This window comes from Balaenoptera musculus, chromosome 15 (assembly GCF_009873245.2).
Source record: "Balaenoptera musculus isolate JJ_BM4_2016_0621 chromosome 15, mBalMus1.pri.v3, whole genome shotgun sequence".
NCBI classification, from domain to species: domain Eukaryota; kingdom Metazoa; phylum Chordata; class Mammalia; order Artiodactyla; family Balaenopteridae; genus Balaenoptera; species Balaenoptera musculus.
This window is the reverse complement of record NC_045799.1, coordinates 41,174,750-41,201,114: the sequence shown is the minus strand read 5'-3', so window position 1 is coordinate 41,201,114 and position 26,365 is coordinate 41,174,750. Positions and strand designations below refer to the sequence as shown.

At 38.6% G+C, this 26,365-nt stretch overlaps 1 protein-coding gene across 1 annotated transcript in view; it reads right to left on the bottom strand.

The window, feature by feature from the left end:
* Nucleotides 1-26,365, bottom strand: part of MACROD2 (mono-ADP ribosylhydrolase 2) — a 1,985,747-nt gene that overhangs the window by 1,314,601 nt on the left and 644,781 nt on the right. The window contains exon 5 of the mRNA XM_036827001.1: nucleotides 19,154-19,270. Coding sequence (XP_036682896.1) covers nucleotides 19,154-19,270 — 117 coding nt within the window. The remainder of the gene's footprint in view (nucleotides 1-19,153; nucleotides 19,271-26,365) is intronic.

The window sequence follows — 26,365 nt, the reverse complement described above, 5'->3', positions numbered from 1 at the left end:
GCAGTGCCAGGTTCTGTTCTGAAGGCTAAATGCATATGTTTGGTATGTAGATGATGACTGTGTCAGAGCCCAGATCAGCATGCATCAAAATGTACCAGCATTCACTGAGGGAAATGTAGCTTACTACTGTAAGCAATTTAGTTCTCCTATTTAAATGGATTTTGTACAACATGTGACTAGAATGGCATAAAATCAGTGCACATGTCAAAGGCCCCCTTTCCCCCAAGGTACTAAGCAAAGGTTTTGGCTATCTGGCACATCTATCACAGAAAAATAAATGGACACATATGGTCTAACTGTAAAAGAACAAGCTTACACATCTACATCCAAGAATAATTGAATAGCTGAGTGATATTTAGCTTCACAAATAGAACTTTTGTTTTACCTTATGCTATTCAATTATGATCTGAAAGACCTATTATTTAAATTTTTGAAATAATTCTATAAAACTCAGTTTATAATATCATGTAAATTAATGCTATGTGGCACCTGGCTTAAAAATAGGGGTCCTAGATGACCCTTACATGAATATAAGATGCTAAAAATGAATTTTCCTCAAATTACAATACATGAGTATATGTTACACACACTAAAAAGTCATGGTTAAATATCATCTCTCAAAGAATACCCAAAATGTTCTTTTAATATGAGGAGAAGTTAACCCCAACTTCTAGATTTAAAGTTCTGTGGTGAAACTAGATACTTATGGGAAAGAAATTAGTTTTCTTGTAGGTATGGGGATACATATTATTAGTATACATGCTTAAGAATATTTCTGCACAAATATATTTCAAGTTGTGAGACTGATTACTGTAATACAGCAAGATATATATATATATAACATATTTTTAATATATAAAAATATATATATCTGGTCTTTTTCCCCAGGTTCCTGACACTGAGTTTCTAAAACCTCTGGAATTTCCTGAGTGACAGAGGTGACAGGAACATCTTTTGTTATTCATAACAAACCGCATTTAACCAAACCCGAGTTTATGCTAGTGAGGTGACCCATAGATGGCTCCTGATGGGGGCTGGTTGCCAGAGGAACCATGTAATTAGAGGGTTAGCCTCACCTGCTGGACCTTCGTGGAGGGGACAGGGGCTGGAGAAGGGGTTAATCACCAATGGCCAATGACTTAATCAATCATGCCTACATAATGAACCCCTGCACCTTGGGGTTGGGAATGCTTCCAGGTTGACCACATTGGTGCTGGGAGGGTGATGTGTCCTGAGAGGGCGTGGAAGCTCCATGCATTCCGGTATCTCCCCCACTACACTTCTTCCATTTGAGTGTTCCTGAGTTGTATCCTTTATAATAAACCAGCAATAGTAGGTAAACGGTCTCCCTGAGTCCTGTGAGTCATTCTAGCAAATTTTCAAACCTGAGGAAGGTCATAGGAACCCTCAAATTATAGCTGGTCCATGAGAAGTACTGGTGACAAGCTGGGACTTTTGGCTGGCATTTGAAGTGGGGGCAGTCTTGTGGGGCTGAGCCCGTAATTTGTGGCATCAGACACTAACTCCAGGTACATAGTGTCAGAATTGAATTGAATCGTAGGACATCCAGTTGGCACCAAAAGACTTAGAGCATTTGTGTGACAAAACACACACACACACACACACACACGCATAAATTTGGTGTCAGAAAAGTTGTGAGTAAAATAGTTCAGAAGTGGTGTCAGAAGTGGCAGAATTGGGATTTACCAGGCCCACCTCGGCTCACAGAAATGCATGGTTTGGGAAGAGAAAAGATGAAAGGGCCAGTAATGAAGAACTTTTGAACCCTAGTCACATGGTGTAAATCTGCAGCTGCACCATGAGCAGTTATTAAAGTTAAAAGTTACCAGTGGAATTTAGGAATGGTAGTAGATCTGATTCCCAAGTTGGCTCATTGGGTACATAAAGAGATGCAAAGTAAGAACCATGCTAAACATACAATTCCTTGTTTATTGTTATCTGTAGTAGCTAAAAAGAAAGTTCTGGGTTGGGCCTTGATGCTAGACCATGCTTAGATTTTGGTCAGTCTGAGTTTTGCCCACAAAACAGCCTGAAAAGGGAAAAATTACACCAAGACAACGAAGGTACCTCTGGTCACCAAGAAGGTAGTCCATGTAGGGTGGTCAAGACACTACTGAAACGAGAGGGTATACTGTGATGGAGTTGCCTCATTTTGTGGATCTGTATCTTCAGCTTCCTGAAGAACATTTACTAAAATAGTTTGTGAGAGTGACTAGTTTAGGGGCACTGTCTTTGGTTTTGAATGCTGCAGAGCAGAAGAACATGTTTGGGTTGACACAGGACTCACTGCTCACTAAGGAACAAGTGAGCTGCAGATGATCCAGACACATAACATTCTCCAAAATGATGGATTGGGTAAAATCTACTGTGAGGTCTGTTTACTCTGAGAAGGGGGACTGTCCAACTCCCCCCATAAATGCCAAGTGGAACACTCAGATGAAGCAGTTTATATGCTTCACATGCAAGCCATGTTGGACTGGCTTTATGATAACTGGGATATTCACCCACTGAATATGCCCATTACCCAGATACATGCTGTGGTTAAGGGTTTTTTTTTTTTTTTTGCATGGACACCCCATGTAATCTTTTTTCTCTCTTCCTCAAATCACCTCAGTTTTCTTTTTTCCCCTACTTGATGCAGTGGTCTCAGGACCATAGCTGCAACTACAAGTGCTGAAAGCAGAGGTGATTCCTAAGCAAGAAACTGTAATTATATTTTTAAAACTTTATGTCAGAAGTCCTAAAGTCACGATGGGGTGGGTTATGCCTTCACCCATCTGGCAAAATTGGGGTTAACAGTAAATTCCACTCTATTGCCTAGTGGTCAGAAAATTACCTTCCCTGTAATAAAAGGAAATTCTATTTATGTGAAATTAACATTCTCTAACCTCTGGCTATTATGCTATTTCCTTCTCTACCCCAAGCAACAATTAGCTCTGCGGGTCTATAAAGGGGGAGATGGCCCAGATAACTCTGACACAAAATAATAAATAGATTTTCCATGTTGCTGCAAGTCCCTAGCATCCTATTTGTGAAAAACAAGTTGTAAAGCTTTGTTATTCACCATAAAGTCTGAACAGTGTGAACACAGAGGAAACACACATCAATATTTCCCCTTTGAACACATTTACATGTAAGTTGTAAGCACTGGGGTTAGTAGTCTCAATCAGAAAGTCAGTCATAACATATTTCTAACCCATAAAATTATCACTTTATTTTAATGAGGTTAAACAATAAATTGAGCTTGGAAATCATCTTTGAACACAGACTAAATCAATGGGCAAGGATCTCCCTATCAATCTATCGGCTTTCAGTCAAGCAAGTCAGGACATGCTTCCCAGGTCAAGTTCTTTAAACCTCTTCCTCTCTGCCTTATTTCATCCTGACACTACTACTTAAACTACAGTTTTGAGAAATAGGGGAAAAAAATGTACAGCACACCTAAAACATTCTTGGTAGATATACCAAATGTCAAATATGGGCTTGACCTCCCAGTATATTAATGCTATTTTCCTGGCTTATTTTTAACTATTAGCCAAGTTCCTGGAAGAGCCAAATGAGTAGAGTACAAAACTAAATGTTTTCTTAGGCTAGTTCTTCCAGTAACTCTGCTAACAATTATAAGTAATTAAACTTAAAGTTTCTGTGTGTTTTCCATTTGTTCATTCACAAATGGTTTTGAAGACTTCCTCAGATCAGGAGATACAATAGTGAATAAAGTCCCTGCTCTCATGAAGATTACGTTCTAGTGGAAGAGACAAACATTCAACAAACAAACCAATAAAACATAAAATAACCTCAGATGATGATAAGGGCTGTGACGTCAAGTACAGCAGGGCAAGAGAACAGAGAGTGATGGGGTGACATTTCAGATAAGGTGGTCAGGATAACCTCAGGGAAAAGCAGCTCACCTTACACAGCGTTTACATGGAGGCCGGCAGTGCTCTGAGTGCAGCCAGACACTGACTCATAATCCTCAGCATCTCTGTGAGAGCAGGGCTATTCTTATTCCCATGTCCAGGTGGCAACACTGAGGCACAAAGAGGTTTCATAACTTGCCCAAATCCAGAGTGTGAATTTGAGCCTAGAATGTTGGGCTTCAAAGCCCACGTTCTTAACCATTTTATGGGATGTGAATATCAATAGAAAGAAAGTTCCAGACAGGAAGGGCATCCACTTAAATATTTCTTATGGGTTGATTCTGACTTCAGGAAGTTCCAAAGTCTATCTCTAAAATGGATTATGCCACAAGTCAATCAATCAAACAGTTCAAGAAAAATCTGACAGGCAATTACAAAGCACTAACGGAAAAAAGAAAGGGAAAGTAAACAAATGAGCAGAGAGGCCATAACACCGGAGGATAGGCAAGGACTCCTGAACTCCACCCATGTCTTTTATGTGTGGGAAACATAACTTGGTACGGATGCTTTGACAGACAGGTGTCAATCGTATTTTTAAAAGGTGCTTCTAAAGAAAATAAATAGAATGAATCCATAGGTAATGAATTTGTCTGTTTAATTGGTTTCCACATTGTATAACAATGCATGTTTGACATTCTGATTGAGGGACTAGAGATCCAAAAGATTTTTTTTCCTAAAACATATGGATATCAAATCACAATTAATTATTGAAAATAGTGTTTACAAATCACTGTCTGCCTTATTCTTAAGTAATGTGAAATATCAAACTCTGAGTTCATAGGGATTACCGGACTATGCTCTATGTGTCGTTAGAAAATGTCGGGCAACTGTTACACCACACCCAAGTTAAGAAAGGCCTGTACCCCTGATGCCAAGTTAGAAAAAGGCTTTCCAGAGTCATTTACTATACTAGACAAAGAGAGGTGTGCCATGTCCCTCCTCCCCTCCCAGGGTACAAATATGTTGGAATCCACTGACCATTTCCACTGGTCACTGCATAGGAAACCCCCAAAGGAGCATGGGGCAAGAAGGTCAACATCACCAGATTTTGTCACTATATGAGGCCCCAAAGAAAACCCCCATGAAAAAGAAGAAAGGATCACAGATGGAAAAACTGACAATTTGGACTCCTGGCAAGGCTTCATCACTTAAATCTGGGTGATCTTGGGCAAGTCACTTGTTCATTTCAGCTCAACTCAATTCCAGGAGGGCAAGCTCCCTGTCTGTTTTGCATATCATTCTTTCCCAAAAGATAAGCCAAGCACCTGGCACATATTTTAGGAACCAATCAGTGTTTCTGAATGAATGAAATACTTATCACTACTTAGTATGTACCAGACAGACTGTTAAATGCAAAGTATACTTTTCCCAGGGGATCCCTAAAGTCCTCCATCCCAGTTCCATCAAAACACCCCCAAACTCTCCCAGAATACTTTCCCAAATAGCCCCACAAACTGAAAAAAAAAAAGCCCTGAACTCTATACTCATAAAACACATTATAAGGCAGAAGGAAATCTGTGTTCAGCATAATAAGAACATACTTCTAAGGGAGTACATGAAAAATGACGTGTCCATGTATATGTATACATATATGTATGTGACACACCCAAGTAGAGGAGTAACATTAAAACACGAAAAAAATCACCTGGCCATATAAGGAAAGACAATCATTTGGCATCATGTGCCATGATGAAAGAAAGCAAAAACTGAGTGTCTGGAAAGATGGGGATTTCTAAGACAGCCCCTTGTCCTCCATACACCTTCAAATAGGTAACTGAACTCTAAATGCAAAACAGACACAATTTGAAAGAGAATTTGCAAAAATACATTTAAGGTTGTCTCTGATGATCTTCACTAAGCAGAATAAACACAGATGGGGAATAAATCTTTCCTCAAAATGTCACAGGTAAGGAAAGGAAAGCTTCAGAAGCCCTCAGAAAATTATAGGGATTTCACAAATAATGTGTGATTAGGAATGGAGCAGACTCTAGATGGTTCTGAAAAATGAAGGTGCTAATGGGAAACACACCACCTAGACCAGCAAACAGATTTGGAAGGGCACTGCCACAAATGTACCTAGGAAGTTACCTCTGCTTCACTTAGCTAACAGCATCAAAACATAACAGAAGCAGAATTAATGTTTCCTCTCAAAATAAAAATGGCAATTCCCAATGAACAGATCATCCAAAATTAAAATAAATAAGGAAACACAAGCTTTAAATGATACATTAAACAAGATGGACTTAATTGATATTTATAGGACATTCCATCAGAAAACAACAGAATACATATTCTTCTCAAGTGCTCATGGAACATTCTCCAGGATAGATCATATCTTGAGTCACAAATCAAGCCTTGGTAAATTTAAGAAAATTGAAATTGTATCAAATATCTTTTCTGACCACAAAGCTATGGGACTAGATATCAATTACAGGAAAAAATCTGTAAGAAATACAAACATATGGAGGCTAAACAACACACTACTTAATAACCAAGAGATCACTGAAGAAATCAAAGAGGAAATCAAAAAATACCTAGACACAAATGACAATGAAAACACAATGACTCAAAACCTATGGGATGCAGCAAAAGCAGTTCTAAGAGGGAACTTTATAGCTATACAAGCCTACCTTAAGAAACAAAAAACATCTCAAATAAACAACCTAACCTTACACCTAAAGCAATTAGAGAAAGAAGAACAAAAAAACCCCAAAGTTAGCAGAGGAAAGAAAACATAAAGATCAGATCAGAAATAAATGAAAAAGAAATGAAGGAAACGATAGCAAAGATCAATAAAACTAAAAGCTGGTTCTTTGAGAAGATAAACAGAATTGATAAACCATTAGCCAGACTCATCAAGAAAAAAAGGGAGAACACTCAAATCAATAGAATTAGAAATGAAAAAGGAGAAGTAACAACTGACACTGCAGAAATACAAAGGATCATGAGAGATTACTACAAGCAACTATATGCCAATAAAATGGACAACCTGGAAGAAATGGACAAATTCTTAGAAATGCACAACCTTCCGAGACTGAACCAGGAAGAAACAGAAAATATAAACAGACCAATCAAAGCACTGAAATTGAAACTGTGATTAAAAATCTTCCAACAAACAAAAGCTATACAAAAAAGCCCAGGACCAGATGGCTTCACAGGCGAATTCTATCAAACATTTAGAGAAGAGCTAACACCTATCCTTCTCAAACTCTTCCAAAATATAGCAGAGGGAAGAACACTCCCAAACTCATTCTACAAGGCCACCATCACCCTGATACCAAAACCAGAGAAAGATGTCACAAAGAAAGAAAACTATAGGCCAATATCACTGATGAACATAGATGCAAAAATCCTCAACAAAATACTAGCAAAGAGAATCCAACAGCACATTAAAAGGATCATACACCATGATCAAGTGGGGTTTATCCCAGGAATGCAAGGATTCTTCAATATACGCAAATCAATCAACGTGATACACCATATTAACAAATTGAAGGAGAAAAACCAAATGATCATCTCAATAGATGCAGAGAAAGCTTTTGACAAAATTCAACACCCATTTTTGATAAAAGCCCTGCGGAAAGTAGGCATAGAGGGAACTTTCCTCAACATAATAAAGGCCATATATGACAAACCCACAGCCAACATCGTGCTCAATGGTGAAAAACTGAAACCATTTCCACTAACATCAGGAACAAGACAAGGTTGCCCACTCTCACCACTATTACTCAACATAGTTTTGGAAGTTTTAGCCACAGCAATCAGAGAAGACAAAGAAATAAAAGGAACCAAATTGGAAAAGAAGTAAAGCTGCCACTGTTGGCAGACGACATGATACTATACATAGAGAATCCTAAAGATGCTACCAGAAAACTACTAGAGCTAATCAATGAATTTGGTAAACTAGCAGGATACAAAATTAATGCACAGAAATCTCTTGCATTCCTATACACTAATGATGAAAAATCTGAAAGTGAAATTAAGAAAACACTCCCATTTACCACTGCAACAAAAAGAATAAAATATCTAGGAATAAATCTACCTAAGGAGACAAAAGACCTGTATGCAGAACATGGTAAGACACTGATGAAAGAAATTAAAGATGATACAAATAGATGGAGAGATATACCATGTTCTTGGATTGGAAGAATCAACATTGTGAAAATGACTACCCTACCCAAAGCAATGTACAGATTCAATGCAATCCCTATCAAACTACCAATGACATTTTTCACAGAACTAGAACAAAAAAATTCACAATTTGTATGGAAACACCAAAGACCCCGAATAGCCAAAGCAATCTTGAGAAAGAAAAATGGAGCTGGAGGAATCAGGCTCCCTGACTTCAGACTATACTACAAAGCTACAGGAATGAAGACAGTATGGTACTGGCACAAAAACAGAAATATAGATCAATGGAACAGGATAGAAAGCCCAGAGATAAACCCACACACATATGGTCACCTTATCTTTGATAAAGGAGGCAAGAATATACAGTGGAGAAAAGACAGCCTCTTCAATAAGTGGTGCTGGGAAAACTGGATAGCTACATGTAAAAGAATGAAATTAGAACACTCCCTAACACCATACACAAAAATAAACTCAAAATGGATTAAAGACCTAAATGTAAGGCCAGACACTATCAAACTCTTAAAGGAAAACATAGGCAGAACACTCTACGACATAAATCACAGCAAGATCCTCTTGGACCCACCTCCTAGAGAAATGGAAATAAAAATTAAAATAAACAAATGGGACCTAATGAAACTTAAAAGCTTTTGCACAGCAAAGGAAAACATAAACAAAACGAAAAGACAACCCTCAGAATGGGAGAAAATATTCGCAAATGAAGCAGTTGACAAAGGATTAATCTCCAAAACATACAAGCAACTCATGCAGCTCAATATCAAAAAAACAAACAACCCAATCCAAAAATGGGCAGAAGACCTAAACAGACATTTCTCCAAAGAAGATATATAGATTGCCAGCAAACACTTGAAAGAATGCTCAACATCATTAATCATTAGAGAAATGCAAATCAAAACTACAATGAGATATCATCTCACACCGGTCAGAATGGCCATCATCAAAAAATCTAGAAACAATAAATGCTGGAGAGGGTGTGGAGAAAAGGGAACCCTCCTGCACTGTTGGTGGGAATGTAAATTGATACAGCCACTATGGAGAACAGTATGGAGGTTCCTTAAAAAACTAAAAATAGAACTACCATACGACCCAGCAATCCCACTACTGGGCATGTACTCTGAGAAAACTATAATTCAAAAAGAGTCATGTACCACAATGTTCACTGCAACTCTATTTACAATAGCCAGGACATGGAAGCCACCTAAGTGTCCATCGACAGATGAATGGATAAAGAAGATGTGGCACATATGCACATATATACAATGGAATATTACTCAGCCATAAAAGGAAACGAAATTGAGTTATTTGTAGTGAGGTGGATGGACCTAGAGTGTGTCATACAGAGTGAAGTAAGTCAGAAACAGAAAAACTAATACCATATATGCTAACACATATATATGGAATCTTAAAAAAAAAAAATGGTTCTGAAGAACCTAGGGGCAGGACAGGAATAAAGACGCAGATGTAGAGAATGGACTTGAGGACACGAGGCGGGGGAAGGGTAAGCTGGGATGAAGTGAGAGAGTGGCATGGACTTATATACACTACCAAATGTAAAATAGATAGCTAGCGGGAAGCAGCTGCATAGCACAGGGAGAGCAGCTTAGTGCTTTGTGACCACCTAGAGGGGTGGGATAGGGAGGGTGGGAGGGAGACGCAAGAGGGAGGAGATATGGGGATATATGTATATGTATAGCTGATTCACTTTGTTATACAGCAGAAACTAACACACCACTGTAAAGCAATTATACTCCAATAAAGATATTTAAAAAAAAAAAAAAGAAAGAAAAATTCATGGACTATCTTGTTTTACACGTCAGGCAAGGTGATTTTTCTTAACCCAGTGGTAAAGCGCTTTGACTCTGCCAGCAATCACTTTCTCCCCAGATAGCTACATGGCTCTCAGCTCAGGCATCACCTCCTCAGGGAGGCCTTCCCTGACCACCATGGAAAAGCAGTCCCCTCCCTCCACTGTCCACTCTCTCAGAACTTTTTATTTTCCTCATGGCCCTTACCATCATCTGAGAGGCTTGGCTTTTACGTGAATGTGTTTATTTTCTGCCTCTCTCTGCTGGAAGCTAGGATCGAAGAGGACAGGACCTTGGCTATCTTCTTCACTGTAGTTTTCTACACTCTAGAAGAGCACTCAAGCCCAGAGAAAGCATCAATAAACATAGATTGAATAAGTTAATGAGGTATGGGAAGCATTTTACAAGTAATAATAGAGTCTTATAGCTATATGTCTTAACACTATTAAAAAGTGGTTCTATGTCTACTCCTTAACAAACTTGCCTAAGGTAGATATGCCTACCCCCAGCTAATCATGGATGAGGAAACCCAGTCTCAGAGGGCTTGACCAAACAATTAGAATATCCTGGATTCAGGACTTCTCCTCGGACCTTCTACCTTGACAATTAGTGTACCTGACCTAGAATCAATCTTTTATTCCATAGTGCAGAGCTTGGTCCCATCAATATTTTCAACTGGAAACACCTCTAATCAAGCCATGAAGTGGTCTAATATTTAATCTTTGGGATTAGTGATTAATTGCAAGTATAGTTAATAAGTTTACCCACTTTTTATTTGAATCATATATGTTAGTAATAACTCAAGGAACATTTTAGCACTGGAGGAAAATCTTCATTTAGCTCAGTATCTGCTGCTTATTTCAATAAATGTATTCTGCTGTTCCTGCACATTAACTACCATGGCTCTGAGATTAACCTTTCCTGTTTGCTTGTGCCTGACCTCAAAGCATCCTAAATTACTCAAGGCAATTCTGATGGCTTTAATTTATGAGAACACCTTCAAATGTTCATCTTTTAAATCCTGCGCAACAGTAGCTCCTTTTTAATCTTAGCTGATAACTCTGATTAAGCACATCCAAAGGCTGATTACTCCCCCTGCGGTTAATGCCAGTGTCAACGCTAACTACTTATTTCACAGCGGGAATTGCCTTGGAGAGTCCATTTACATTATTTCTCAGAATTGATTTACACTGTTATTTCCTATTGATCACATAGGAAAAAGGTATAGACAGTATCCTCTGAAGGCCTGCTAAGATGTCAAATAGTGCAAGCCAAGTACATGCATTTACTCTACACTCAGCCAGTAATGCAACAATGTAAATACCTAGTTGCTTCCAAAATGTAGACATTTTTAAAAGACATTATTTACTATTGGGATTTTTAGTTATTTCATCACAAAGCCACTTGGGGATGGAATCTATGTTACCAAAATGAGTCAAATCAAAATGAGAAAAAATGAAAGAACATAATCTAAGTGTAGGTTATATGTGTACCATGTGGACTAATTAAGCCAACTGTGCCCCTGTGCTCTCTTACGGTGCTAGAATCTTTGAGCAAGCAGCGTGCTGGGTGACAGGGTAACAGAGATGCTACCACAAGAGGCAGCAGTCCTAGCTCTGCAGATTTCTGGAATCATGTAGGCTTATCTGGAGTGTTCTCTTGGTTGGTTTCTGGCAGTGCAACTACGACAATGACAAAGACAATCCTTTCATTAATTCCTCTAGTAAATATGTACTGAAAGCCTCCAACTCTGAACTGGCTGTTACGTTAGATCCTAAGGATTCTAGGGGTGAATGAGACTGATGTGACTTCTGCTCTCCTTAAACTGTTATCCTGTTTGAGAAGACAGGCAATAAGCAAGTAAACAAACAAATATAGATACCATCACTAAGTGTGTAAATGCCACAAAGAAAAGGAAGAGCATGTCAGAAGACTCTTCAAAGAAAGCCCTAATCTGTGACCCAAAGAAAGCCCTAATCTGTGACCCAAAAGGATGTCTGTGTTATGCGCTGGGCGAGGAATCAAAAGGCAAGGGTTCTGCCCTGAATTACACCACTGTCTAGGTCATGGTTCTCACACTGAAACATGTGAGAGCTTGTTCAACCACAGCGTTTCTGATTCAGTAGGTCTGGGGTGGGGCACCAGAGTCTACATCTCTAACCAATTCCCAGGAGATGTTGCTGCCGCTTCTCCAGGTAGCCCATTATGAGAACCTTCTGTCCTTCTCACTTTCCACACTCATCATGAGGATCACTAAGGAGATAAACTATACAAAACCCCTTAATATAAATGAAAGGGGTGGTGACTATAAAGAAATAGATTCAGATAGAAATTAAATTCCTAAAGCACTTAAGGGAAATGAGCCAATCAGAGTTGATTTTAGGAGGAAAACTCTCATCTCTCTCTTCAGGAAGGAAGGTGATTTTATGTTCTTCAAAAGCCATTTTTCTCTTGATGGAATGTAAGTCATTTAATTTTGGAAGGGGCTCATGAGGGCCCTCAGGTTTCCATCAGAGACTGGCAGTCACACGCTTAGCAGCATGCCCTCTCCACTGCCTTCACAATCAGACACCTGCTGGCGGAGCCACGGTGGCTGAAATCAGGTCATGTTTTGCAGTGTTTTGCAGAGTACTAACTCAAAGCCATCTTATGAGTTACCTACTCTAGAAACTGAATCTCCTCAGGACTACAGGCTCCCTTTCAGTACAGTGACTAACACCACTGGAGGAAGCAAGGAATAAAGATGTATCGCCTAACACTCTGGTGGTTTGAATTCACTCTCCCTTCAGGGACTTGACTTATTCATTTTCCAATTCTGACCCTGTTGAGAAAAATGACCATTTTTTCCCAGGCGTTTTTTTCCTCAAGGTGGTCTTATAATCTGAAAGATTTAAAAGGCTTCAGATCATCCTCCCAAAGTGATGTTCTGTTGAGGCAACAGAAGCAAGGACTGTCCCAAGAAAGAGATGGCAGGTATTTTAATCTCACTTTTGTCAATAGTGATCTGAGTAAGTCACATACATTCATTAAAATTCAATAAATATTTAACCTCTATAAATCTCAGCTTCCTCCTTTATAAAAAGTAAGGATTCTCACAGACCAGTTGTTGGCAAACTTTTTCAGCAAAGGGCCAGATAGTCATGTTTCAGGCTTGTGGCCATACAATCCTGGTTGCAACCATTCAATTCTGTCACATCAAAGTAGCCATAGACAATATGTAAACAAATGGGCCCGGCTGCATTCTGATAAATTTTTATTTACAAAAACAGGCAGCAGGCCTGGCCAACACTTGTCACGGACTCTCTCCCTATCTCAGGAAAACTTACTTGGTCACTGCCGTGTCTCTAATACAGACTTAGTTTGTTATTGCAAGCAACAGGTTTAATCTCTCTGTACCTGAATTTCTCTCTGTGTTGGAAGAAAATATTGCCATGTCAGTTCCTCATAGAAATTTCAAAAGGACTAATGAGCTAATGTCTCAAAGTACTACGATTTCTTGATGAAGGGCACAAGAGAAGTACTAATTATTATCAACAGTACCTTTTAAGCTACTATCATCTGATTATTATTGCACCTGGGAATAAAATAAGGATTCTGATTCCCACCACTCTATGATATTCAAACATGTTATGCTACGGTCTCTCACCCTAGAGTTTCCTTTCAAATGATTCATAAAAAACTGTGAGTTGGATGCTAATATTACCCTTTGAGGTCTTACAAAGATTAAATAGAAGGAATAAAAGAAACAGGTTCCACCATTTTATATACACAAATTTAACATATTTTGCACTTATCTTTGATGATTATTCAGCCCTAAAGCCTAAAAGTGGAGATTCTCAAGAAACAGAATAGACATGTGAGCTATGCTGAAAATCATTAAGTAAAGTTGATATGGCTTCTTTATTTTTATTTGTTCACTTTTAGGAGAAGGTCCATTAAGAGTAAATTTCTTAAAATCATACAAATGAACTTATCTGCAAAACAGAAATAGACTCAGAGACATAGAAAACAAACTTATGGTTACCAAAGGGGAAAGGGCGGCAGGGTGGGGGGCAGTGATAAACTAGGAGTTTGGGGTTAACAGATACACATTACTGTATATAAAATACACGACAAGGACCTACTGTATAGCACAGGGAACTATATCAATAGTTCAATATCTTGTAATACCCTATAATGGAAAAGAATCTGAAAAAGAATATATATATATATATATATATATATATATATATATATATATATATATATATATAAAACTGAATAACTGAATCACTTTGCTGTACACCTGAAACTAAGGCAACATTGTAAATCAACTATATTTCAATTTAAAAAAAGAGTAAATTTCTTAGACAAGAGACTTTGGAATTAGATGTATGTTAAAATATGATTTAAAAAACACAATGGGGTATTTCCCTGGTGGCGCAGTGGTTAAGAATCCACCTGCCAACGCAGGGGACAGGGGTTCGAGCCCTGGTCTGAGAAGATCCCACATGCCGTGGAGCAGCTAAGCCCACGCGCCACAACTACTGAGCCTGTGCTCTAGAGCCCGTGAGCGACAACTACTGAGCCCACATGCTGCAACTACTGAAGCCCGTGCGCCTAGAGCCCGTGCTCCGCAACAAGAGAAGCCACCGCAATGAGAAGCCTGTGCACCACAACAAAGAGTAGCCCCCGCTCGCCACAACTAGAGAAAGCCTGCACTCAGCAACGAAGACCCAATGCAGCCAAAAAAAAAAAAAAAAAAAAATTTAAAAAATAAAAAATAAAAAAAAAAAAAACACAATGGATATCTATCACTGATTTCATAATTTCTTAGAAATATTAATATACGTTTTTTACACCCCCCCACCAGCAATTATCAACTAATCTCCACCTTTAACAACTAATTCATTTGATAGATATTTCTCTAGTATCCATTATAAACAAGGGACTTCTAGAAAGGTGGAAAGTTTGCATATATAACAATAAAATGTAGCAAGTAAAAAGGGCCCTCAGCACGTTAACATGCAGTTTTCTGGATTTTGAGGAAAAAGAAGGCACTTTTAGTTGAGTTGTTTTATGGCAGAAGTGATATTTAAGCTGAGTCTGGAAGACAAGCAGAAAGGAAGAAAGGCAGAATTTTCTAGAAAGCCCCCAATACAGAGCCCATGTACAGACATGCCATTCTGAGCAATTCAGATCATATTATAGGTTGGACGTAGCTCAAGACAGAACAGTAAATCATGGAAGACCAAAGATAATCAGGTTAACAAGTCTGTGTTTGAGGAAAAACCCACTGAAGGATTTGGAGAGGAGTAGAGTTAGATTTTATTCATTATTCGACAAATATTTTTTGAACCCCTGTTAATGTGTCAAGCATTTTTCTAAGCTGTATGGATACAACAATAAATGAAAAAGATGCAGAAAAAAAGCTCTGCCCTCATTCTGGTATGGGGAGATAGACAATAAACAAAATAAATAAGTAAATGATACAGTGTATTTGAATGTTAAATGTTATAGATAAGCAATTATAAATAAAGCAGAGAAGCAATTAAAAATAGGTTGGGGGCTTCCCTGGTGGCGCAGTGGTTGAGAATCTGCCTGCCAATGCAGGGGACATGGGTTCGAGCCCTGGTATGGGAAGATCCCACATGCCGCGGAGCAACTAAGCCCGTGAGCCACAACTACTGAGCCTGCGCGTCTGGAGCCTGTGCTCCGCAACAAGAGAGGCCGCGACAGTGAAAGGCCCGCGCGTCGCGATGAAGAGTGGCCCCCCGCTCGCCACAACTAGAGAAAGCCCTCGCTCAGAAACGAAGACCCAATACAGCCAAAAATAAATGAATGAATTAATTAATTAATTAAAAAAAAATAGGTTGGTTAGGATGACACCTGAGGTGACATCTGAGCAAGGATTTGAAGTACAGTAGCTGAGGGAGCAAACCACGCAGGTGTCTGGAAGACTAGAATTCCAGGCAGAGGGAACACTAATGCAAAGGCATTAAAGACCCAGCAAAGCAGCCCGTGTGAGTGAGGGAGAGGACAGAAGGAGGTAGAGAGGGTCACACGTCTAGAGGCTTGTGGACAATTACAGGGACTCTGGATTTAAGAATATTAATCTACAGGACTGGGCAGAGTGGAGTGAAGGAGGGAAAGAATTAGAAGCAACAGGCAAAAATCTATTTGCCAGGTGAAAATGTCTGAAACAATTCATTTGATCACTCATTCATTAATTCAGCACATATGCTAGATATTGACATTAGGATCGTGACTGAGATAGACAAGCCTCACCCACATGAAGCTGACCCTCTGGTAGAATGATGAGAGCATGAATAGAAACATCCAACAGGTTGACAAGCTTCTAAAAATCTATAGAAATCTAAATTTTATTATGAATCAAAAAAAAATCTAATATTGTAAAAGAGAACAAACCAAAAGATCAAATTGTATAAACAGTCCTTAGTCCACTTTCTAAGTCATTTCTTTACCAACAGCCTTCAGTGAAATATTGGCCAATATTCTTTCCACTCTTAAGAATACTTCTGAAAAGAATGATCAGCTCTTCCACATCAAAAGACATCATTCAAAATATCCGAGCAGTGAAGAAACACTAAATCTTTGAGGCTTATCATTCCACTGATCATGATGAATCACAGAATACAGACTCTAAGTATAAGTAATTCAAATACAAGCATTTATGAATAAATTAATTTAGCAAGCATGAAAGAAGCAAAGACCAGTCCAAAATTACCAAGTTTGTCTGTAACCCAGACAACAGCATTTTCCAAACAAATTGCTGATGCGCAAAGATATTATCACTGGTGACTGGATGGCTGGCTTTAGTACCTTAAATGATAAAACCGCTGTCACAGAGGACAAATAGGAACTAGATTCTGCTGTCAAACTGTCATGGAATTATTAAATATGGAGGGGGAAAATGACCCAAACAGTATGTAATGAGCTCCCTTTTCATTCTCTCTCTACAAAAGCACATCTGTGGATTGTTAATGAGTCTGAAATGGATGAACCAAATTGATGAGAAAGAAAAAGATCTCTCAGGGATAGGAAAAGGGAAAATGAACATACACAATGTTTATAAAATATAATTTAAAATACAAGGCTTTGTGAAAGTACTGTGACATACTACAAAGTGGTATGCAAAATGTAAGCTATTATTACTAATTTCTTATTGCTTTCATTGCTTTTCTTTATGTTTTTAATATAAATCATTAATCTCATTAAACATAGAGAAATACCAAGATCTATTCACAAATACTCCATGTTTGTGGCTTTCTTGAGGTGGCACTGCCGTTCTAGTCTGGGAATTTCTATCCTGCTGGATGATTTTTTTTACTAGACGTGCCCTGTGGGCTGCTGCACAGTGACTTGAATGTGTGTCATCTGATTCGGTATCTCAGCTCACACAGATTCTGTACTGAGTTCTGTGGATTGATTTTCCATGGCTACAGTCCTTGTCCCACAAAGACTCACTTGCCCCAGGATGCCCAGGAATTCCAATCATGGAATTTCTCAAGCACAGGTATAGATTGATCTTTGTACCTCAGTGCCTGATGGGGTACAAGCCTTCAACAGCCCTGAACTGAGCTGAATGACGATCAAAGGAAGCTCATACAGAGGGATGTCAAACAGGAGCAAGCGCATGAAACAAAATCATCATGGTGTCAATCCATACAGCAGAGCCACCATTTTATTTGGTCATATTTAATGATTCTGAGGTTATCTGTCTTCAGAAATTTCAGAGTTGAAAAATTTTTGATTTGTGCTTTAGTTCATAAGAAAGAAAGTAGTGAATCAGTAGCAGACTAGGTTTAAGGACAGACACCTTAAATCTGAAAATCACCAATAATCTGCTTGTCCTCAGCGTGGAATCTGTCAACTATTATATATCACAGAGGTAGTATGGTGGTAAGAAGGAAGAATGACCAATCTTGGTAAACATGGAGCCATATAACCCTGGCAAGGGAAACCACCTTTAACACTCAGCGCCTCTGAGTCAGAGGGAGAGGTGCTCTAATCACCATTACACACAAAGGACTTTACTTGACGTAAATATATATTCCAAGTAGGACTGAGGGCCATTTGGCCCATGATTTGACTCTTTCACACAAGGTAAAAACACTAACAAGGAAAGAAAAATGAGAAGTCATTAAAGGAAAAATTAAACAGTATATAGCGGATATACTTTCACTTGCAACACACCGTGAGCTATACAGAATGCAGTATTATAATGTTACAAAGCAAAATACCATTTTAATATATTACTGTTTACTAAAAATCTTCAAATGTAAACACACTTTAAAATAGAACACACTATCTCTCCACTCACACATATCCATGAGAAATTCATTTTTATACAACTTGTCTATACAGAGCCCAAAGACTGTGTCATAATTTTTTAGTCACATATTCTCCACTACTAAAACAGAAAAAAACAAATCAGCTTCACTTTTACAAAAAATATATTCACCAGGAGGTATCATATAAGGCAGGTGAATGGAATAAACAACTAATTGGCTTCCCAATTTCCAGATCAATGCATGACTTAATGGTGCAATGAAACCCTCTACCTCCACCCCCCAACCCCAGAAGATTATGTGATAAAAAAAATCTGTGCCTTTAACCAGCTTCTCTTTCAGTATTTTTACTCCAGATCACCCCACCCAGTTGGCTAAACGACTAAGCAACAAGGTCAATCAAATGCAATACTTCTCTCCATTCAAATATAATGGAAAACTTGACCATTCCACATTCAAAGAGCAAATACATTCTCACTCTGACAACCACATTCCAATGGCTTTTCCTGAAAGCCAAGTGTGACAGATGCCTCGGCTGTAATTGCCAATCAGCCTTTACATGGCAGCTGAAAACACAATACATCACACTTTGATCTCCTTTGCTCTAAACACATCCACAATCAAGAAACCTGAACAAGGAATAAGAAATTGGCATCATTTCTAGAAGCTGTCACTCCACGGCACTTAAATACTATAAGGTATATTTTGCTCATATTTTTATTTCTCTGTTTCAGAGACCCTCTGTCAAAGATCCGAGCAAAAATCACCTACAATTAAACATCGCACATTTATATATTTGGAGACGTATTTGGAAAACACATTTCATTACCATGTACAAAATCTTAATAAAAGCACATTTAATTAAATACCACCGCTACCACTTCCTCTTCCAGTTACCTGCTTGAGGACTAAAACAAGGTAAGAGTGCTCATCTGATTTTGAAAGTGTTCAAAAGAGCTGTACTCACATTTTGCAGGCAGGTCATAGCCACACGTGATTTTTGCATGTCCAGTTTCACAGCCGTTCAGGTTGCGACATTCAGCGAGCAAACAGGGGCCAGCTGCTCTGTGAATACAGCCATCCACTGGAGGAGAAAGAAAAAAGTTAGCCCATATTTGGCTTTTTGGAAACAAATGCAAAACTTGGGATAGGGAAAGAAAAGGAACTCAAGTTTTTCCTCTTAGAAATCACCATAGTCCCATGGAAGAAAATCCATGGTATTCAACCCCTTAAACATGGTTTTCTTCTCTCTTTCTCTCTCTCTCCCTTTGGTTTGTGTGGTGAGCAGGAGAAGGGTTACAGAAACAGTGTGCAGCTAAATGTTAAACAACAGAGGTTCCCCAACAGAGGTGGGGGAGCCCTGATTTGTAGCCTTTTCCAACTTCAATTGGGTAAATATTTCCACCATGTCTATTTCAAGCTATCAACACAGAATTGGGAAGAAATGCTAACAATTCTATGTCCGAGGTGGTAAGGGTTGCCTCTGACACACCACAGGTTATAGAAGAAAGAAACGTCGAGAAGCAAGTGAGAAAGGCACTCTAGAACATCTGCAGTCACTGCAAAACTGAGAGTGAAGCTGTCAAAGTAAGAACCAGACCTCTAAGTTCCTCCGCCCTCAGCGGCACGACACAAATGCAGTAGGTGTCTGCAGGGTATCTGACCTGGGGCTAGATGAGGGGTGAGGTTAGCTTAGGTCTTGAAAAACACCCGGAAGACCACCCCTCACTCACTTGTCATGGATGAAAACAGAACCTCCACCGCTCCTGCTCCAGCTCTGCTAACCGAGCATGCTCTGCCTCTCCCCAGCCCAGGGTCTCATCAGCCCTCTGGCTCTCATCCCTGCCCCCACCTCAAGTCTGCCCTTCACGGTGAGAATCACCTTTTGAAAATGCACACCTGATGCCGCTGGAAATTAAAACTTTATTTGACTAGATTGGGGGCGAGCACACAGCTGGAGGGCTACAAGACCACGTGCACATAATTAGTAGTTACTGAATGAGCCCTTGGACAGAGAAGAAAGGCAAGACTCTGAAACAAAGGGTTAGAAGACAGAAGGAGAGAGTAATAGTAATCTGGGCTGTGAAAACAGACCAAGATATTAGCAGTCTGAAGACCTCCCCCTCTCTCCACAGTCTACAACACCATGTAATTGATCGCTGTTTTATTATTATTATTATTATTAATTTTGTGAGAAAGCTGGATAATGAGTGGGAAGTTGTCACTGAGGGACATGTAACCTGTCTAATGGCCTCTGCTACCACCAACTGGCGTGGAAACATCACTTTTGGCTGAACAGGTTTCCTAGGGACACAAGCTCATCTGGGCTTTACTACATCACCATTTGCATACCTGTAAAATTTGAGAATAAACCTGGGCCTCAAAGACCCTCACAACAAAATGAATTCATTCCAGACTACTCTAGACTACAGTATTTCCGAAAACCTAGGTTGAAATCCAGACTCTACCTTTACCAGCCATCTGCTGCTCAAGCCCCAGTTGCCTTAGAAATTAGTGTCAATAATGGCTGTACTAATAGGGTTATGCGTGGAATCTGAATAGTATAATGCCTGAGAAGCACCAGCAAAGTGTTGAATACAATGTCATGTGCCCCACTGAGGGTAGATATTATCTTAAACTCCTTAGATGAAAGTTTTGTGTAAATTTTAAAGTAACTATTTTTCTTATATAAAAATGAAAAAATATAGAGAAGCAAGAAGAATATGAAAACTACCATTTGCCCTCCCACCTAGAGAATTCTTCAACATTCTGATGTTCACTCTTTCACTGGTTATACACACACACACTCACACATATAATTTTTCTTTTACAAAAATGGTTGATAAATTTTGTTCACTCTTTCACATAGCAATTTTACTTTGTGAACTATTATGTAGTTGTTAAAAAGAATAGGCCAAATTTATATGTAAATAGAGTCAGTACTAAATATGAAAAGATTTCTAAGTGAAATGCCAGGTTTAAAATATATATAATATATATGTATATATATTATATATATTTTTTATGTAGAGTCACAATTTTGTTTACAGTTATACACATACACACTTACACACATATACATGTATGTGTACTGGAAAGATAGGCACCAAAACATAAAAAGTGATTATAGGATGGGAAACAGAAGGTGAAACTGTTAAGAAAAAAAAAATTAGGTCCTAATTTCTCTATGTTTAAATGTTTTTACAAGAGCCTCAAGAAGAGTATTTTAAAGTGAATATTTTTTTCTTGGCAAAGAGATCATTAGTTTGAAATGGATGACTAAAATAGGATTTGATAGCATACTTAATCATATGCTGTTAAATATTGTCTGCATTATTTAGATTGCAGCCTAAGGCAGTTTGTAAATATCTAATTCTCAAAATCTTCATGGTTATACCAGCATTCACGACTGCATTAGGGCAATGAAAGTCTAGCTGAAGAGTTATTTAATAATAATGACTACAGCTTAAATGTACTGAATGCATCCATGTGCCAGGCACTATACTGAGGACAACCGTATAAGGTACACACTAATTTTATAATCTCCATTTTATAGGAGCTTAGAAGAGGTTAGTAATTTGCCTACATTCACAAAATATTGGCAATGTGATTTCAAAACCCCGCGCCTGTCTAATGGAGCATCCCTACTCTTAACTGCTATAGCTCACTGCCTTTGGGACTTGAATCCAGGCAGCCTCACCTCAATTCTTGCATGTGGCATGTTGAACCACTATATTACATTACTTTTTAATTCCCATCAATTCTGTCTATGAGTTAAAATGTACATGCAATCAAATGCACAGATTTTAAGTGCAGTTTTGATGAGTTTTAACAAATGTATATACTCACGTAGCAATGATGCCAATAAAGATACAAAGTGTCTCCATCAACTGAAAAAGTTCTTCTGTACCCTTTCTATCCAACTTCCCCTCTCACCACCCAGAGGGAGCCCATGTTCCGACTTCAGCCACCTTAGCTAAGTTTTGCCTATTATATAATCTAAAACTTCATATAAGAGATGGAGGATGGGGCTAGCTTCTTTTGCTCAGCATATTTTTTGAGATTCATCTGTGTTGTTGCATGTATTAATATAGTATTTCATTCCTTTTCATTCCTGAGTAATATTCCATTGTTGAATATACCATGATTTCTTTATCCATTCATCTGTGAATGGATATTGGAGTATTTATATTGTTAGCTATTATGAATAAATCTTAACATTTATACAAATCCTTTTGTGGCCATATGTTTTCATTTCTATTGGACAAACACCTATGAGTAAAATTGCTGGGTTGGTATATGTTTTCCTTTTTAAAGAACTAACATACAGTTTTCCCAAGTGATTATACCAATTTACATATACCCCCAGCAACATATGAGAGTTCAAATTTTGGCAGTCTTTTGGTGTTGTCAGCCTATTTAATTTTCGCAATCCTAATAGACGTAAAGAGGTATCTCGTGATTTCAATTTGCATTTCCCTGGTGATTAATGGTGTTAAGTATCTTGCCAAGTGATTATTGGCCATTTATATACATTCTTTTTGGAAGTGTCTGTCCATGTCTTTTGCTAATTTTTATTGTCTTTTTTATTACTGAGTTATGTTAAATGTACTATTAGTTCCATAGAATTTTTTTTAATTTCAGATATTTTATTTTTTCAGTTCTTGTGATTTTCATTCGGTTCTTCTTCTTACAGTTTTCATATCACTCCTGGAATTTCCTATCTCTTAACCCATTATATCCATCTCTTCATGTAAACGCATTAACAGATTTCACATAGTAATTTTAAAGTCCCCCATCTGCTAATTTCAATATCTAGGTTAGCTATGAATCTGTTTATATTGACTGATTTTCATATGACTCTGGGTCACATTTTCTCGTCCCTTTGCCTGTCTAATAATTGTTGATGGCATATGAACATTGTGAATATGTTGGGGAGGCTTTAGATTTTATTTTCTTTCTCCAAACGGTACTGAAATTTATCCCAGCAGGTAGTTAAATGACTGCCAGGTAATAAGGAGGCTTAGTTTTAGGCTTTGTTAAGGCTGGTCTATTTCAGTTTTTCCCTTAGTCCTTGGATGTGGTCTTTACTCCTAAAGCATGGACCTTCGGGGGTTTCAGTGGAAATCCCAAGTTGTTTGACAACTCCCTCTAATCTGTGGGAGTAAAATTCTAAACTCTATATCCCTACAGTGAGAAGATGATGAATGCTCTGCCCAGTATGTTCAGCCTTCCAGCTTTTGTTTTCTTCCTCGTCTCCATGGAGTCTTTCCCTGCACAAGCACAGCTCAAGGCTTAGCCAAGGATTAAAGAGGTATTCATTTATAGATTTGGGGGTTCCCCCTCTGTGACTGTCCCTGTTCTGGAGTCCTTATCTCAATTCCTAGTCATTCTGACAAATCTGATTCAGTTCTATGATTCCTAGAGCCAATAAACCTATTGCTTTTGGTTTGAGCTCCATCAGCCACGTGCCAGGTAGGGTAGAAAGAGCCCTCCGGGTCAAAGCTATTTAAATGTAGATTTCACCCAGTATGGTTTCCTTCTTTCAGAGGCTTGCCTGCTTTTAGTTGCTCTCTAGTGACAGTAAATACTTTTTGTTATTGCTTTTGTATTTTGCCAAGAATCTGTACATACTGTTGGTGGGATGGCTAGTCTGATATAAGCTGTCATTATCAGAAGCTGGAAGTGTACACATTTTTGATTGGTTAAAACATGATCTCATATGATTTCACAGTTATATTTGTGGCCCTTTGGAAAAAAATGTATGAGAGAAAACGGCAGTGGTAATATCAATTGTATCAATTCTGGTGTTAAAAGTATTGTTATGTCTTTGAAAGACAAAAAAAAAAAAAGACTATATATGCACAAACTCAATATGAGAGTTTAAAATTCTGTAATCTATTATCAATTATTTTGCTAGACTTATTTTCCTAAAATGAAAATCTGATTTTATTACTTCCCTACTAAAGTAATATTTGCCATTCCCCATATTCACATTACAAAACCCTTAATTCCAAATTATGGTCTTTTAGACCCTTCACAAATGTGGTTCCAATTTGCCCTCCCCACCTCATATCACTCCATTCTTTCTCCTCACACATCTGATCTGGCCACATCTAAATCCTCACGATCCCCTAAACACACCATGATTTCTTTGCAAAGTACTCTGTACCAAGGATATCTAGCTACGCCTCCCCTTTCCTTTTCTGCCGAGCAAGGTCTTTCTCATTTTTCAACTTCTAGTTCAAATGTTTTCTCCTCTAAAAAACTATTCACAACCTTTACAGGACACAGTAGTGTCTCTTTATGTTCTCACAATATTCTGGTTTATACACTAATTCCATACTTATAAATTGTTTTATAGCTATTACATAAATAGCAGAACGTGTGTCTCCTCGCTTGGTCTGTCAGCTCCTTGAGGGCACAGGAGGTAGCTTATTCTCTTGTAGATCCCCAGCTATCTCAGTAACTGACATTTTGTATGTGTTTAATACAATTGAATTAAATGCAATTAAATCTGAGAGGAAAAGCAGTCTAGCTTTTTATTTTATTTTTTTAATAATACTGAAGAAGTGGTTAAGCTACTTTAAAGCCAAAGAATCAGAAATTAAAAAGTAAAGTAATTACACAGCCACAAGGTTATAGTCACAAATCTAATGATGAGCTTCTATATTAGAAGTGTTAACAATTCACAGAATCTGAAAATTCATCCACTTCTCTCAGGTCTGGTGCAGCCTGCTGGAAAAAGTGCTCCTTTAGTTTCACCTAGGGTCAGGCTGAAAAGGCAGCAAGCTCAATAGTGGCCGATGTGAGATTCAACACAGTAGCACTTTTTCCATCTCCCCCACCCCAGGGTGAGAGGAGATGGAGGACCAACAGTCAACATTCATGCTGACACAATCACAATGCATTCACTCCAACCCAAAATGTCTAAACCTAATTACAATTAAAAAAAAAAAAATCCAAGATCAAAAGTCTGAAAGTTGAACACAATTTTCCAGAGAGATAAGACTATCTTTGCCTCTTGGCCTACCAAATTTGTATCCTACAGGCAAAAAGAAAACTGCAGTCCATAAATACATAGGTCACCAAAGCCCATTTATTATTTTTTTTCCTGGGCATATAGCTAGACAGCACTTTCTAGCCTCCCTTCTAGTTATGTGTGGTCATGAGATTGGGTTCAGTTTAAAGGAGTATGACTAAAAGTGATGTAACTACTTCTACTCCAATCCCTAAAATCCCTGCACACACCCTCCGCCTGATCTGCCTTGTCTGCAGGCTGCATGCCGAGGCTCCCGGGCAAGACTCCAATGCCCCAGGAGACGGTCCAGCAACCACATGGCAAGTGCTTGAATCCCTAAATGATTCTGTGGAGCAGAGTTCCACCCCATCCCCACTTCCCATACTGGATGGTGAATCAGTATTAGATAAACTTTTATTATGCAAAGCCACTGAGATTTTGGAATGTTTGTGACAGCAGTTTGCCTTGACTAATACATTTACATCTGTTGTAAATACTACAATGGTAATTTTCATTCAGGCTGATTACTGTTAGTTTTTAAAACTTTTATGCAAAATATTCAGATTTTAGTACTAGAACGAACATGTTATCTGGGCCATGTTCATTTCCTTCTGTATGCCCACTATCATGCTAGACTCTCAGGTCTGGGTGAACCAAAGCCAGACTGTCCTGTTAACTCAAATAGTTGTTCCTCCTACTTTGTGATCAAAACCAGACTAGTAGAAGATAAAGGCTGAGGGCTGCCTCAAAACTGCCCGTGGTATGGTCAGCTAGGAGTGGAGTGAACACTGAGGTCACCCCCAGGGCTGCTCTTCGTCAGGGCTACGAGGAGTCTGGCTGCAGCTTCTTCCAAAGACCAGGCTTTCTGCTGTACCGACACACCTGTCATTTACCATCCTGACAGCCAGGCCAGAACGCTTGCAGGCAGATGGTTAACTATGGCAAGGGCCTTTAATTCCCAGCATATTTCCTCCAGTAACCTAACAAAGGCTAAATTCAGAAGACCTAACCCTACTAATTAGGCCATCTTAGCTAAGTTTTCTTACACTATAGCCTAGAGAATTAGACCGTCTGAGGGTGGGGTAGAAAGATGGATTTCAGCTGTGCTTGGCGGAAATTATTTTTTACTTTTGTCAATTTTACCTTGTTGTTTAGACT